This window comes from Neovison vison, chromosome 8 (genome assembly GCF_020171115.1).
Source record: "Neovison vison isolate M4711 chromosome 8, ASM_NN_V1, whole genome shotgun sequence".
Lineage (NCBI taxonomy): Eukaryota > Metazoa > Chordata > Mammalia > Carnivora > Mustelidae > Neogale > Neogale vison.
This window is the reverse complement of record NC_058098.1, coordinates 94,211,653-94,228,773: the sequence shown is the minus strand read 5'-3', so window position 1 is coordinate 94,228,773 and position 17,121 is coordinate 94,211,653. Positions and strand designations below refer to the sequence as shown.

At 35.2% G+C, this 17,121-nt stretch overlaps 1 protein-coding gene across 6 annotated transcripts in view; it reads right to left on the bottom strand.

The window, feature by feature from the left end:
* The window catches only part of ALMS1 (ALMS1 centrosome and basal body associated protein), a 214,362-nt gene that overhangs the window by 75,646 nt on the left and 121,595 nt on the right, over positions 1–17,121 (bottom strand). For all 6 annotated transcript variants that reach the window (XM_044261390.1, XM_044261388.1, XM_044261389.1 and 3 more), the window contains one exon: positions 1,969–2,210. In XM_044261390.1, the coding sequence (XP_044117325.1) occupies positions 1,969–2,210 (242 nt within the window). The remainder of the gene's footprint in view (positions 1–1,968; positions 2,211–17,121) is intronic.

The window sequence follows — 17,121 nt, the reverse complement described above, 5'->3', positions numbered from 1 at the left end:
TAAACTATAGATTTGGGGGTATTTTTTTTCACCATAAAAATGTGTAAGAATTATAACCATCTTAACATACAAGTGTACTTGTTTAAATTAAATTCAGTCAAAGTTATATGGTGAACCAAGAAATTTTCTTTATATATTTAGGCATACCCCATCTTTATCTACAGACCTTTTTGCATAAGGAGGAAAACTTAAATATTTTGAGAAGACTTGTGCAAACTATTAAATTCTTAAATTACTAACTTAAGTTAGTAATTTAACTCTCATTTGAAGGAAGAATGGGAACTTAATTATTAATTTTCCTGCTATTGGTCTGAAAAAGAAAATAACAGGCTCTATTTTGAATGTTCTACAGTATAAATACCACTGTCCTAGTGCTCTCACAGCACATGAACGCTCTAAATGTAGACCTTAGGGTTGAGATCACCAGCTGTTCATCAAAATCTACTTCTTTATCCTCAGAATCATAGCTAAACCATTTCCTAGCTAGAAGAAAGTGATCTGAGACACTTCCGGGCCTAGGACATGGGGTTCTCCATGCTTTTTCGGGTCCCTTCTAGTTGACTGTGATGGTGAATACAAGGAAATTATGGATTCTGTGTTTTAAAGACAGCAGGGCCACAGTCAACCTGGGTTCCTTGTCATTGATTTACAAGCAACAGACTGGTACTGTGCTTGTACTATTACATATTTTCATCTATTTATTACAGTATGTTAACATTTAATATAATACAAAATGCAATACTTCATCTGCTGGCCTGAAACCAGACATCCACAGTTTTAAAATTTTTATGAACTAATTCAATAAGTATCATGAGATAAAAATAAATCAACCACGAGCAGCATGAGTCCCACATAAGTTATCTCCACTAGAAATTAAGGCAAAAACATGCCATATTCCTTTCACAGCCATGTAAATAAAAGATGGATAAAATCATGTAGAATCCTAATGTTTAAAACTAAAATTGGGTTTTCTTTCCAGGAGTCCACAAACTGAGGGTTTTATTTTAATTTAATTTTATTTTTTCAGTGTTCCAAGATTGATTGTTTATGCACCACACCAAGTGCTTCCTGGAATATGTGCCCTCTTTAATACCCACCACCAAGCTCACCCAAGCCCTCAAAATCCTCAGTTTGTTTCTCAGAGTCCACAGTCTCTCATGCTTCATCTCCCCTCCAATTTACCCAAATTCACTTTTCCTTTCCTTCTCCTAATGTGTCCTCCTGAGGGTTTTAAAGAGGAGGGGGGTGGTGGGATGGGTTAGCCTGGTGGTGGGTGTTAAGAAGGGCATATACTGCATGGAGCACTGGGTTTTATACACACACAATGAATCATGGAACACTACATCAAAAACTAATAAGCCAAGATGTCCTTTAACAGACAGATAGATAAAGAAGATATGGTCCATATACACAATGGAATATTATGCCTCCATCAAAAGGATGAGTACCCAACTTTTGTATCAACATGGATGGGACTGGAAGAGATTATGCTAAGTGAAATAAGCAGAGAGAGTCAAGTATCATATGGTCTCACTTACTTGTTGAGCATAAGGAATAACACAGAGGACACTGGGAGAAGAAGGGAGTTGGGGGAAATCAGAGGGGGAGACAAACCATGAGAGACTGTGGACTCTGAGAAACAAACTGAGGGTTTTGGAAGGGAGGAGGGTAGGGGTTGGGTGTGCCTGGTGGTGGGTATTAAGGAGGGCTGCATGTACTGCATGGAGCACTGGGGTATTGGTGCATAAACAATGAATCTTGGAACACTGAAATAATAAAATCAAGTTTAAACAAAGACTAATAATGTATTATATGGTGACTAATATAACATAATAAAAATAAATTAAAAATATAAATAAATAAATAAAATTGGATTTTTTTTTACTTCAAAGACCCCCTCACAAATTTCTGAGATCATTTCATATAGAAGTTGGTAATATGACCTAAAATGTAATCACATTCTCTTACCATCTGTGCCATGAGGATGAGTAATCTGTTGGCCTGAAGATGATGAAGCAAATTTGACAGGAACTTTGCCCACCTTTGGGGTACTGGGCTCTGGAATTTCAAGTCCACGATCATCACCATTAATAAAAATCTCAGATGAGAACATGGTTTTTCCTAGACTTTCTGTTGTTATCTGAGTGACTGCATCAGATGACAATTTTCCAGGAAAGGCCGAAAATGGGGTCTTAATCTCCTCTGATGGTCTGAACAAAAAGGAGAAAAGACACAGAAGGTAATATCTGTGGCTTACTGAATACTGTAAAGGCAGATTCAAGGAACATTATGTGGAGATACATCAACCTCAAATGGCTAAGTATTTCAGCAGTACCCTTTGCTATCTTAAATACTTACAATGAAATCATGCATGAGTTTATTTTATTCATTTAAAAATCTATTTTAAATTTCAACTTAGAATGCTACTGTACAATTTAGGAAATGGTACTTTCCAGTTGAAGTAAAAATATAATCATTTTTTTAAAAATTACTAGACATCTACAATAAATTAAGGAACTGTGCTAAATGCATAGAGTGTACAAAAATAGAGACTTGCCTCAAGAAGCTTATTGTCAGTGGGGGAACCAGAGGTATTTAAGATTGTAATTATGTACTAATATTTTAGAGAATTAATACTAAAACAGAATAAATAAATGATTTTTAAAATAAAAGAATACAAATCTTCTTTACAGAAGAACTTCCAAAAAATATATGCAGATACCTCCTCATCCAAGGAGGTGAAGATTAATCTTTCCCTTCTTCCTTGAGTATGGGCTGGACTTATTAACTGGATTCCAAAGAACAGAGTAATAAAAAGTGATAAATAGTAAGTTTACAGTAGAGAAACCTAACAAATACCATATTATTCAAGTCATCACCAGTGTTGTGTGGATGTCACATACTCTCTGCTGGGATGTGAAAACATGGGTACCCTTTTATGGTATTTTTTTCGAAACCCATAATTCCATCGAATCATGCAAAAAACAATCTAAACTCAGATTGACCAATATTCCTCAAAACTTTCAAAATCATGAAAAATAAGGAAATGAGGAACTGCCATTGACAAGAGGAGAAGAAAGATATACAATAGCTAACCAAAGGGAATGTGATATGCACTGGGTCCTGGAACCAAAAAAAAAAAAAAGTTATTGATGGAAAAAATGTGAAACATAAATAAAATCTGGAGTGTAGTTATGTACAAAGAGTGTAGAATGTACAAAGTTGGCTTCTTCATTTTGACAAATGTACATTATAGTAATGTAAGATTTTAATATGAAAAGGTGGGAGAGGGGTATTGAGAACTCTATTATGTTTGTATCTTTTCTGTGGTCTAAAATTGCTCAAAAATAACAAGTTGTTGAGGTACCTGACTGGCTCAGTCAGTTAAGTGTCTGACTCTTGATTTCAGCTCAGGAAATGATCTCAGAGTCATGGGATTGAGCCCTGAACTCAGTGGAGAGTCTGCTTAGGAGTCTCTCTCTTTCTCCCTCTTCCCTCTGCCCCTTCCCCTGCTCACACAGATATTTTTTGAAAATGAGAAATAAAAAGTTATTCTTTTAAAAACAGAGTAATATTGTATTATTTTGGAGTAATAGTTATATCACAAAAGAGAAGAACTTCTGGGGCACCTGGGTAGCTCAGTGGGTTAAGCCTCTGCCTTCAGCTCAGATCACGGTCTCAGGGTCCTGGGATCAAGGCCCGCATGCTTTCCCCCTCTCTCTGCCTGCCTCTGTGCTTACCTGTGATCTCTCTGTCAAACAAATAAAATCTAAAGGAAAAAAAAAAAAAGAGAAGACCTTCTGAATTTCTACCTTCTGCCTTCACTAATTGAAAAGGACAATTAGGAGAAAAGAAAATAATAGGCCAATCTCCTTTATGGGTATAAAATCAAGAATCCTAAACCAAATCCAAACAAAATCATAAACAAAATCCAAAACTAAATGGATATACATGAATTCCTACCAAGATGGTTTACTCCTGGAATGCAAGGTGAGTTAACACACAAGAATCAATTAATATGATTCACCACATCAATAAAATAAATGAGAAAATGCATATGACCATATAAATATAGTCAAATATAAATACAAATATATTGATATATCTATATAGATATATATACATATATATTGATATATTGATATATACAAATATATCAATACAAATATATTGATAAAACTCAGTAATTATTTAGATAAAAACTCATAGCAAAGGGAAACCACAAAAAACTTTAGAGCAACCATCCTATTTATACTGAAATGAAGAAAATGTTCACTGTGAGATTAGGAACAAAACAAGGATGCCAATTCTTACCATTTCTGTTCAACTTTAGTAAAGGTCTTAAATGGCATTAGCAGTAAGTCAGAAAAAAGAAATGAGAGACAGAAGGATAACAAAGGAAGAAATAATATTGTCATTGTTCATATTTGACATAATTAGGTACACAGAAAGTCCAAAACAATCTAAACATAACTCATTAGAATACAAGTAAGTTTTTAGGAAAGTTGACAGGAGATAAAATTTTTTAAAAATCTACTACTTTTCAGAAAAACAATCTGAGGGTTTTGAAGGGGTGGAGGGTGGGAGGTTGGGGGAGCCAGGTGGTGGGTATTATGAAGGGCATGTATTGCATGGAGCACTGGGTGTGGTGCAAAAACAATGAATTCTGTTAAGCTGAAAAGAAATTAAAAAAAAAATCTACTACTTTTTTTGTATCAGAAAAGTTATAGAAGCATCAGGAAACAGTATTATCTAATAAGCTAGAGAGGGGCATTTTGGAGATTATGGGCAGGGACAGAGTATAGGCAGACATACTCCACTGGGAAAGAGAAATCACTCCTGGGCTGGCATGATGAGGTGAAATCTAGCAGAATGCCAGCCAATTTTCCCCACAGGACACTTTTTTAGTATCAGGACAGTATGGGAGAACGGAAAGCTAAATCAGAAAAGTGGAGTGAAATCTCCTTCATAGTCATGGCACCAATAACAAACCAAGTCCCACTAGACAGAGGGGCCTGTAACAAACATCAGGTCTCCTCCTCAAGACATCTGCCAGATTCTGAACCTCAATAAGGCAGGAAGCTAAATAATTACTACTTGAGGGAGAGAACTTTCAAACCTTAGGACATATTCCAGACTGACAATAAAAACCCAGAAGTGCCACCCCCAACAAGGGGGCTGAGCCAGGAAAAGTAAAATCATCTCAATGTTTGAGTTCTTATGAGACAAATGCCTATTAAGAAAGTGTAACTACAGGGGCACCTGGGTGGCTCAGTGGGTTAGGGTCTCTGCCTTCGGCTTAGGTCATGATCCCAGGGTCCTGGGATTGAGCCCGGCATCAGGCTGTTTGCTCAGCAGGGAGCCTGCTTCCTTCTCTGTCTCTGCCTGCCTCTCTGCCTACTTGTGATCTCAGTCTGTCAAATAAATGAATAAATAAATCTTGAAAAAAAAAAAAAAGAAAGTGTAACTACAACAAATATATAGCTGGACTCCCCTTACATTTGCCATATTCTGAAGTTGCAAGAGCTGAGAGTTGCAAGAGCTGAACTCAAACACCTGAGAGACTAAACTGAACATCTTGCTGTATTTACTTATTGAAGAGTTAAAGATCTGTCAGGCTTAAAGAAAAAATCCAGGGAGGCCACAGATCAGGAAAATCCAAAAGTATAATGAGTTGGGATGCCTGGGTGGCTCAGTCGTTAAGCCTCTGCCTTCAGCTCAGGTCATGATCCCAGGGTCCTAGGATCGAGCCCCCCATCGGGCTCACTGCTCAGCAGGAGCCTGCTTCTCCCTCACCCTCTGTCTGTTGCTCCCCCTACTTGTACTCTCGCTTTCTCTCTCTTTCTGTCAAATAAATAAATAAATCTTAAAAAAAAAAGAAAAAAAGAAAAAAAGTATAATGAGTCACTGCACTGCACCCCAGTGCTGACCCAGGAAAATTCCTGACATGACTAAAGTGATCAGCCACTATATATGATCAGAGGAATAGGCAAATCCTCTGGCTGGAAAGTAACAGCATCCTCAGTCCCTATGATTTTTCAAATTCACAACATTTATTACATCATCAAAAATTACAAAATTTATCAAGCAGAAAAAAGTGACTAAAAACTGAGAGAAAAAACAAAAACTGTTTTATAGAGGATTCAAGATATTGGAATTAGTGCAGAAAGAAGGACTTTAAAATGACTGAATATATTAAAAGATCAAATTATGGGGAATAATAGATAAAAATACAGGGCTTCTCAAAAAAATTGGAATCTACCTTTTAGAATCAAATACAGAAAAAATTTAAAAAATAACAGAACACGTCCCCAGCAGACCTAAAGAAATACTAAAAACTTTCTAGGCTCAAATAAAACAATCCAACACGGTACAGAACTACAGGAAAGAATGAAGGTACTTACGTCTGTGTGTGTGTGTTTGTGTGTGTGTGTATGTGTGTGTGTGTAACATACACAAGTACGTATTCATATACACTCATACAGATGCACCTTTTTATATATACTTGTATGTTCTATATTTCACATGAAAGAAAATAAGCAACAAGGTCTTGTGGTGATTTATAAAAATGTAGAAAATAAACACATGAACAAAAGCAGGAGGAGGCAAATGGAGCTAAACTGTTATAAGCGTATTTAATTATTCGGGGCACTGGGTGGCTCAGTCTGTTGAGCAGCCAACTCTTGATTTCAGCTCAGGTATGATCTCAGGGCTGCAAGAATGAGCCCTGCATGGGTTCTGTACTGGACGAGGAGCCTGCTTAAGATTCTGTCTCTCTGTCTCCCTCTCCCTCTCCCTCTGCCCTTCCCCACTCCCCACCCACTCTTTCTCTCTCTCTTTTTTTTTTTTGGAAAATTTTATTTATTTATTTATCACAAATAAACATATAATGTATTTTTTTAAAAAATTTTTAATCAATTTATTTATTTTCAGAAAAACATTATTCAGTATTTTTTTTCACCACACCCAGTGCTCCATGCAAGCCGTGCCCTCTATAATACCCACCACCTGGTACCCCAACCTCCCACCCCCCCGCCACTTCAAACACCCTCAGAAAAACAATCTCTCTTTCTCTTTAAAAAAAAAAAAAGACTCTTCAAAAAAATTTCATTTATTTATTTATTTGAGAGAGAGAGAAAGAAAGAGAAAGAGAAGCAGATTCCCTACTGAGCTCTGGAACCTTGATGTGAGGCTCAATCCCAGGACCTTGATATCATGACCTGAGCTGAGGGTAGATGCTTAAATGACTGAGCCACCCAGGCACTCCTAAAGAGTCCTCATTGTTCATGAAGTAGAAAGAATACTAATTTAAAATGAATTGTAAAGTATCATCGTTAGAATAATCACTAAGAGTAGCAGAAAAAAGTACAATAGAAAATGCAACAGAGGCACCTCTTCCCCACTTATGTATTCTCTCATTATCTCTTTCTCTCAATAAATAAATAAATAGATCTTTAAAAAAATCCAACAAAGGAGAGAACATGAAATAAAAATAATTGAAATAATAAAGGACAGGGAAAACAAACAAATGAACAGCAAAACGGCAAACCTTAACACAATCATTTCAATGACTATATTGAATATAAATGACCTAAATATCCCAATTAAAATACAAATATTGACAAGATAAAAATAAATAAAACCAAACTATATGCTATTCACGAGATACACTTTAGCATAAGGTGACAGATATACTGAAAGTAAAAGGATAGAAAAAGATATACTAAGAAAATCCTAATAAAAAATAAGCATTCTTTCTTTTTCTCCTCCTCCTGCCTTATTTTCCCTATCCTTTTATCTTTTCTTTCCTGAATGAAAAGTGGAGTGCTCCTTCATAGTCATGGCACCAATAACAAACCAAGTCCCACTAGACAGAGTGGAGAGAATAAATTAGGCACCTATATGGGGTAAGGCAACAAGTACCCAGAGTAAGGTAACAGAGCCTCTTTAGTGTAAGGAGTAAAAGAGTAAAACAAAACAACAACAACAACAACAACAACAACGAAAACAAAACCAAGTAAAAGAGCAGCCTAATACAAGGTATCATAATCTAATAAGGGCAAGGAGAAAATCTGGAGGCGTGGCCTGATATAAAATATCAGAGCCTAATAAGGATGGGAAAGGTTTCCATGGAAAGGCAGGTCCAGCTTGCCATGTGGACTGATCCCAAACAGAATGAAGAAGGTGTCTCTAGAGTGCGTCCCCCACTCTAGAGAAACAGGGAACATGAATGTTCACAGCAGTTATATTCCTAATAGTAAAAAAACTGGCAACAACACAAATGTCCTTTACAAGATAAACTGTGATATATTCATACATTAGAATACTACTTAGCAATTAAAAAATAACTATTGATACATATAATAATTCAGATTAATCTCCAGGTCATTAAGCTGAGTAAAAAGAGTTAATCCCAAAGGTTATATGCTATATATGATTCCATTTACAGAACATTCTCAAAATGACAAAATCATACTTAGAAAAACATATCACTGTTTTCCAAGGGTTAAAGAAGGCAGGGTCAGAGAGAAGGAGTGTGATTATAAAGGGACAGGTACAAGGAATTCCTTTGTGATGACAGAACACCTCTGTATCTTGATTATGGTAGTATTTACATAAATCTATGTGATTAAATTTCATATAATTATACACATATATATTTTTTAAAAACCAATTGCATGCAAAAACTGGTGATATCTCTTGAAGGTCTATAGTCTAGTTATCTGTATTGTATCATGTACATTTTGATAATGTACTGAAGTTACATAAGATATTGTGTAAGAGAACTTGAGTGATGGGAACCTGGGACTCTCTAAACTATTTTTGTAATCTCTTGTGAGTCTATATATTTTTAAAGTAAAAAGTGAAGAAATAATGAAACAGACCCACGAATGAAATAAGAAAGCATGATCCTGTATGGATATAATAAACCCAAACCTGCAAAGGTGTAAGATATTTACATAATTTCAAAATACTTCCCACAAAATATGTAATTACAAAGGGAAAAAGAGTAACTTTCCAGTGAAGGAACTTAGCAGCCATAACCTGAAGTAATTAATGTCGTAACAGTCAGCAGTGGGACAAACAAAAATTGTGCAACATCTGATTAACTATGATGAGAATTCAGTGTCACTTCTGTGATAGTCCTAACCCAAACCTAATCATGATAAACATCAGAGAAATCCAAATTGAGAAAAATTCTACAAAGTAAATGAACTGTTATCTTCAGAAGGTCAAGAAAGTCAAAGAAAGACTAAAGAAATGTTCCAGACCAAAGGAAATTAGAGTCCTAACAACTAAATGCAACATGTGATTTTTAACTGCCTACTTTTATTATAAAAATCCTTACTAGAACAACCAGAAAACCTGAATAGTGTCTGTAATGGAGCACTGATATTGATTTCCTGATTTTCATGGCTTTATTGGGGTTATGTAGGAATATGTTCTTTTTACAGGAAATGATACAGTGATGGGGCAGTATGTCAACAACTTACTCCCAAATAGTTAAGGAAAACAAAGGAAATATTAACATAATATTCTCAAATGCTGATTAAACAAGCAGACAAAAATTCAGTAAAAAATGAAGATTTCAACATAACACTTGATCAACTGGACCAAATTGACATGTATAGATATTACATTCAAGAACTGCAGAATACATACTCCCTTCAACTGTGCATTGATCAAAATAAAAATATACTGTAAAGTGAAGCAATTCTAAGAAATTTAAATATGTTGAAATCATTTAGAATATAATCTCAATGACCACAATAGAATTAACTTGAAATAAATAATTAGAAAGTTCTCATGTAATTGGAAATTAAGAAACACATCTCTACATAGCCCATGGAACAATAACAACAAATTGTAATAGAAATGAGAAAATATTTAGAGCAAAGATGGTGATGAGAAACTACATAAAAATCTGTTTATATCAAAAAAAGGCTAAATGTTAATGAATATGAAAAAAAATTGAGTACTTATTTTCAGAAATGTAGAAAAAGACCAACAAGTTAAAACCCCAAACAGAAGGAAAAAATATATATATAAGCTGAAACCTTAAAAACAGAAAACACACACTAGAGGGTCAACAAAACCCAAATGACTTAACCCCTAGAAAAATCAAGCAAGTAAAAAAAGAGAAAACAAAAATCACTGATATCAGACATAAAAAAGCTAATTTCACTAAAGATTCAGAAATTGGAAGGATAAGAAGATATGAAAATAACTCCTATCAACAAATTCTGACAAGTTAGAATGGAAAAAAAAATTATTGAAAAACACTTTCAAAGTTGACATCAAAAAAAAAAAGAAAATCTGCAGAGTCTTATCTATTAGATTGAATCTGTACTAAAAACTCAAGGCCACAATGGCTTCACTGGTGAATTCTGCCAAATACCTAAGAAAGAGAGAATATTAATCTTATACAAACTCTTTCAGAGTATCCTAATATATTTCTGAGGTCAACCTAATGCTCATACCAAAACCAGACAAAGATATTACAAAATTATAGTTGAATATCCCCCATGAACATAGATGTAAAAATCCTAAATAAAATACTGGGTAAACTGTGTCTAGCAACAAAGGATAATACATAAATTAAGATGATTAGGGTAATCTCTACAACTGTAATAAAGTCTGATTCCATTTTTGATGTTTCACTAATGACTTCTTTTTAAGCATTGCCTTTGGCCCTACATCTGGACAGGCTGGTAAGAAAGTCTGAATGTGAGTATCTCTTTCTTTGGCACCAAAAAAAATTTTAACATCCCACACATAGAACCCTTTTCTACTTCCTAGCCACTATAAGCCCAATCCACTCATTCTGCTTTGCCAAAGCTAGCCAGGACCTGTTTGTATTCATCCAGCTCACCCTAAAAGTTCCTGTGTGAGTAATAAACTTCTTCTCAAATTCTCATAGTATGAGAAATGTCATAGCTGACATATCTGAACCAAATTTGGGGTAGGAATCATCCCATTTCTTTATTAAAAATAAAGAATGTATATAAAAGGCCTATAAGAAGAATAAGGCAAATAATAAAAGATGCAGGGTAAATTAAAAAAAAAAGATGGCAGGAAAGAATGGACAAAATCTATATGCACAAATAGAAAGCAAAATGTGAAATTGGAAGGGGAGGTGAACCATGAGAGACTATGGACTCTGAAAAACAATCTGAGGGGTTTGAAGTGGCGGGGGGGGGTGGGAGGTTGGGGTACCAGGTGGTGGGTATTATAGAGGGCACGGCTTGCATGGAGCACTGGGTGTGATGAAAAAATAATGAATACTGTTTTTCTGAAAATAAATAAATTGAAAAAAAATGTGATATGGTAGATTTAAATCAAATAATACCTATCTAACACAAGCTCTTTCAGACAATGATAAAAGAATGACTATTTCCCAGTTCTTCTTTGAAGCCACCATAACTGATATCAGGACACTTCAAAAAGATTATAGACCAATATTAGCAAACTATAATCAGTAATAAATGTAAAAAAAGGACAATATGTCATAAGCAAGCAAGTTTATCCCAATAACACAAGATAAATTTAACATTCAAAATCTAATCAGTGTAATTTACCACACTGATTTTAAAAAAAGAAAATACCTATGATTACCTCAACAAAGCAGGAAAAGCATTTGACAAAATCCAATACCCACTCATGATAAAAACTCACAGTAGACAATAAGAGAAAATCTTTAATCTGATAAAGGGCATCTATTAGGGGTGCCCAGGTGGCGGCAGTCAAAACTCTTGGTTTTGGTTCAGGATGTGATCTCTTGGTGGTGAGATGGACCCCACTCTGGGCTCTGCGCTCCTCTTAGGACTCTCTCCCCTTTTTCCTCTGCCCCTCCTCCATTGTCTCTCTCAAATAAGTAAATAAGTCTTTTTTCAAAATCTACAGGTACTATCACACTTGAGAAAAACGAACCTAATTCCCCCTGCTCCCAAAACGGAGAATAAGGCAAGATGTCTACTCTTACTACTTCTACTTAATATTATATTGAATGTCCTTGCCAGTGCATTAGGCAAGAAAAAGAAATAAACCCATGAAGATTAAAAAGGAAGAAGTAAAACTGCTCTGCTTGTTCCCTGACAATAAGATTGTCTACTAAGAATAAATACCATACTTGCAGATCTCATTAAATTTAGATAAGACACTCCCTAAATCTTAAGGGAGTTACAGAATATAAAATAGAGGACAGCAGGTATGCCTCAACTTAACCACTGGAAATATTAGCTTACTTAAATTCTCTGTGGTCTTAGAATCCATTGCCCTCAATTACCCCATAGGAAGCTCTGATCCAACAAGTAAAAAATTAAAAATGAAAAGTAACTTGTTAACATATATAAATTGGCTTGACAACAGTATTTCTATATACAAGCAATAAATAACTAGAAAATATAAATTCTGAAACACCATATACAATAGTATTAAAAAACACAAGTATTTAGGATTAAATTTTTTTTTTAAAGATTTTATTTATTTATCAGAGAGAGAGGGGGAGAGAGCAAGCACAGGCAGACAGAATGGCAGGCAGAGCCAGAGGGAGAAGCAGGCTCCCTGCTGAGCAAGGAGCCCGATGTGGGACTCGATCCCAGGACACCGGGATCATGACCCGAGCCGAAGGCAGCTGCTTAACCAACTGAGCCACCCAGGTGTCCCTAGGATTAAATTTAACAAAAGATGTGCAAGATCTAAATACTGGAAATTACTTATTACTGAGAGACATTAATAAGAGGGAAAAACTGTTCATGTGTGGGACTCAATATTCTTAAGATAATCAATCATTCATAAAATGATCTATAGAGTCAATTCAATACTAAACAAAATCGCAAGAAGCTTTAACGTACAAATTAGGAAGCTTATTCTAAAATTTATATTGAAATGCAAAGGACTTATAGTAGCAAAAGTAACGTTGAAAATAAACACAAGGTTGGAGGAGGACATAACCTGATTTCAAGACTTAATATCAAGCTATAGTAATCAAGAAATCGTGGCTTAAAAAAAAGACATCATGGTATTACTATAAAAATAGATATATTAGAGGAATAGAGTAAAATTATGTTTACCCACACATAACTGACTTCTGACAAAGGTTATAACTAAATTCAAAAAGGAAATAAAATTTCAAAAATGGTGCTGGAATATCTAAGAAAATGATTCTCAATAACACAAATTACAGAAGGAAAACTTTCCTCTTCCAACAGAGGAGGCTTGGTTCCCTCTGTACTAAGCCACCTACAACTGACACAAAGTACACAGGAGAGAGGAGTAAATTAAGCTCCTGCTTTCTGTCCGGAGAGCCAGGAAAGGGGAGCTAAAGGAAAAACTGTAAAGAGAAAAGAAACTCCTTAACATATGTTATAAACTCCTGGGCCTATCCCTGAGCCATTTGTGTGTGTGGATCTGAACCTAAACAGCATACCTATACTTTGAGCACAGAAGTATGAGACAGACTATAGTCCAAGTCTCAGACTGGCCACAGGTGAGATCTGAACAGCAGTGCAAAAACTTTGAAAACTGAACTCACATGGAACTATAACCCACAGAAGGCAGGTAAGAATTTGTAATATGAATGTGAATGTGCTGATTGCCCAGTTAAACAAAAATATCAAAATTTTCTATAGGATTTAAATGAGACTAGTTACTTCAAAATATTACAAAATACAAACAATAACTACTCAGCATATGAAGAACCAGAAAAATCTCAACTCACATGGGAAAAGAAAATCAACAGACACCAATGTAGGATGAAAGAAATGTTAGAACTATCTGACAAAAACTTTAAAGAAGCTATTATAAAATCCTTCCAACAAGTAAGGGTGGATACCCTTGAAACAAATGGAAAGACAGGTCTCAGAATATATAGAGAAAGAGAGGATCTAGAGAAGAAATGGAAGATGTTTTAAAACTAAAAAATGATATAACTGAAAATAAAATACTCACTGGATGAGCTCAACAGCAGAATGGAAATGTTGGGGGAAAGACTTAGTGAACTCCAAGACAGATCAATAGAAATTATTTAGGCTGAACAACAGAGGATAAAAAATATTGGGAAAAAAAAAATCAAGAGAACTTCAGGGACTTACAAGATAATACCAAAAGGTTTAACATTTGTGTCTTTGGAGATGTAGAAAGAGAAGAGGAAGAATGTGGTAAGAAAAAATGTTTGAAGAAATAAGGGCTAAAACTCCCTAAATATGATGAAAACTATAAACCCTTAGGAGCTCAGCAAACTTCAAACATGATGCACCAAAGAAATCCATGCCTAGAAACATCATAACGAACTGACTCAAAGCAAAACAAATGAAAAGGCAATCTGGGAAAAATGATACATTGTTCTTATATGGGAACATATAATTCCCATAGCTTATATGGGAATAACGATTCCACAACTGTAGATTTCTCATCAGAAACCATGAAATTCAGACAGAAGTAGACTATTTTTAAAGTACTAAAAGAAAAGGACTGTCAGCCTAATTGCATGAGCCATAAAATAATGAGTAAACTTGGACTTCACTGAAATTTAAAAAAACTTTGTTCTGTGAAAGACCCACTGAGTAGATGAAAAGATAAGTCACATACTACAAGAAGATATTTGCCAATAACATATCCAGCAAAGATCTTATATCCAAAACACATTATCCAAAACTCTCAGAACTCAACAGTAAGAAAATAAAACCCTATTAAAAAATCATTTCACCAAAGAGGATGGTAAAAAAATCACATGAAATGAGGAAAACCCATTAGGGAAATACAAATGAAAAACATGTTGAACTATCACTGTACACATATAAAAATGTCTAAAATATGTGGACAATACCACATGCTGGCAAAGATGTAGAGTAACTGAAACCCGTATCAATGCTAGTGGAAATGCAAAAATAAACAGTTCTTGTAAGATTAAATACACACATATACCACGTGACTTAGTAATCCCACTCCTGAGTTTTTACCCTACAGAAACAAAAACTAGCACACAAAGGTTTATTGCTCTAACTGTAATCACCCCAAAGTGCAATCACTCCAAAGAGTGAATGCATGGATAAACAGACTATGGTAATCTATAAAATAGGATTGTAATATAAAGGAGTAATAAAATATCACTGCTTTCAATAAAGCAATAAAAAGCAAAAAATCTGCTTCACAAAAAGGAGGGATGAATCTTAAATGTGCTTTACAAAGTAAAAGAAACTAAACATAAAGGCTGTTACATATTTATTATTTCATTTATATGACACTATAGAAGGCAAAACCAGTGGCAGGCGAGAATTCTACCACTGAACCACCAATGCCCCACAAGGCAAAACCAGTGGAAGGAACAAACCAGGAATTACCAAGTGTCAAGGGAGGGATCTGTCCATAAATAGAAGGCATGTAGAAATTTGGGGACTGATGGAAAAACATTGTATGAACTGTGATGGTGGATTTATCATAATTGATAAGAGTTGTACATCACAAAATGTAAGTTTTAAACTATGTAAATTTTTTAAAATGAACCATGATGTAAGAACAAAGATAGAATGCAGGATGTGGACAGATCAGTGATTGCAAGGGCTTACCGCTGGCTGTGAGTTGTAACAGTAACAAGATAGCACAAAGAAGGTTTTTGGAGAGATGAAACTGTATGTACTGTAATTATGATGATGACTACACAAATACACATATACATTAAAATTTATGGAGAATTTGTACCAAAAAAAAAAAAAAGAATGCAGGATGTGACAAATGATAATAACTGTATTATAAATGAATCACAGAAGGGTATAGGAAAAAAAAAAAAAGAACATGACCTAAGAAACATCAGCAATGTTTTGATTAGATGCTATAGTGCATCTAGTCACCTGAGTGACTAAATGTTTTTCACCAGAGTATGGGTTAGGAATTCTGAAACTATCTAATTAAATACAAGGGTAAATATATTGTAGATAATGAGAGCCAGGTGTATCACCACTGAAGAAATAAGTTAAAAATAAGGGTAAGAGGCCTGAATCAACTCTGTGGCTCTAGATCAGTTGAGGGTATCAATACTGACTAGTGGTTTAAAAAATACTTAAAGGGGCGCCGGGGTGGCTCAGTTGGTTAAAGCCTCTGCCTTCCACTCTGGTCATGATCTCAGGGTCCTGGGATCGAGCCCCGCATTGGGCTGAGCAGAGAGCCCGATGAGCGAGCCTGCTTCCCCTCTCTCCCCCTGCCACCCTGCTTGCCTCTCTGCCTACTTGTAATCTCCATCTGTCAAATAAATAAAATCCTTTATTTTATTGTTTTTTAAAGATTTTATTTTTTTATTTATTTGACAGAGATCACAAGCAGGGAGAGAGAGAGGGAGGAAGGGAAGCAGGCTCCCCGCTGAGCAGACAGTCCGATGCAGGGCTAGATCCCAGGAGTCTAGGATCATGACCTGAGCTGAAGGCAGAGGCTTTAACCCACTGAGCCACCCAGGTGCCCTAAAATCTTTTTAAATAAGTAAATAATAAAAAATACTTAAATATACAGATAAACACAAACACATACACATATACTGACAGAGACAGGAATAAGTAGAGAAGTAGGTATATGTATGAATTAATATATATATACATATAATTCTTAGCTTGAGTAACTACTAGAAGCAGTGACATCCTAGTAACAATGAGCCAATCTGGTGTTATACCTTTGTTTCTAAATACTATTCTCCACTGGTCAACAGAGGGTACCGAAGCCCCTTACTATTATTGTATTGTTATCTATTTCTCCTTTCAGATATGTTTAGTAATTGCTTAATACACTTAGATACTCCAATGTTGGGAGTACAATTGTTATACAATCTTGATGAATTGTCCCCTTCATTATTACATAATGGCCTTCCTTGTCTCTTGTTACTGCTTTTGGCTTAATGTCTATTTTGTCCAATATAAGTATAAATATAGCTACTCCTGCTCTCTTTTGGTCACCACCTGCACGGAGTATCTTCTTCCATTTCTTCACTTTAAACCTGTGTGTCTTTAAGCTAATGAGTCTCTTGTAGGCAGCATTTCGTTGGGTCGTGTTGTTGGTTCTTTTTTTTTTCCCCAATTCATCCGGTCACTCTATGTCTTTTAATTGGAGAATTCAATCAATGCATATTTAGAGTAATTA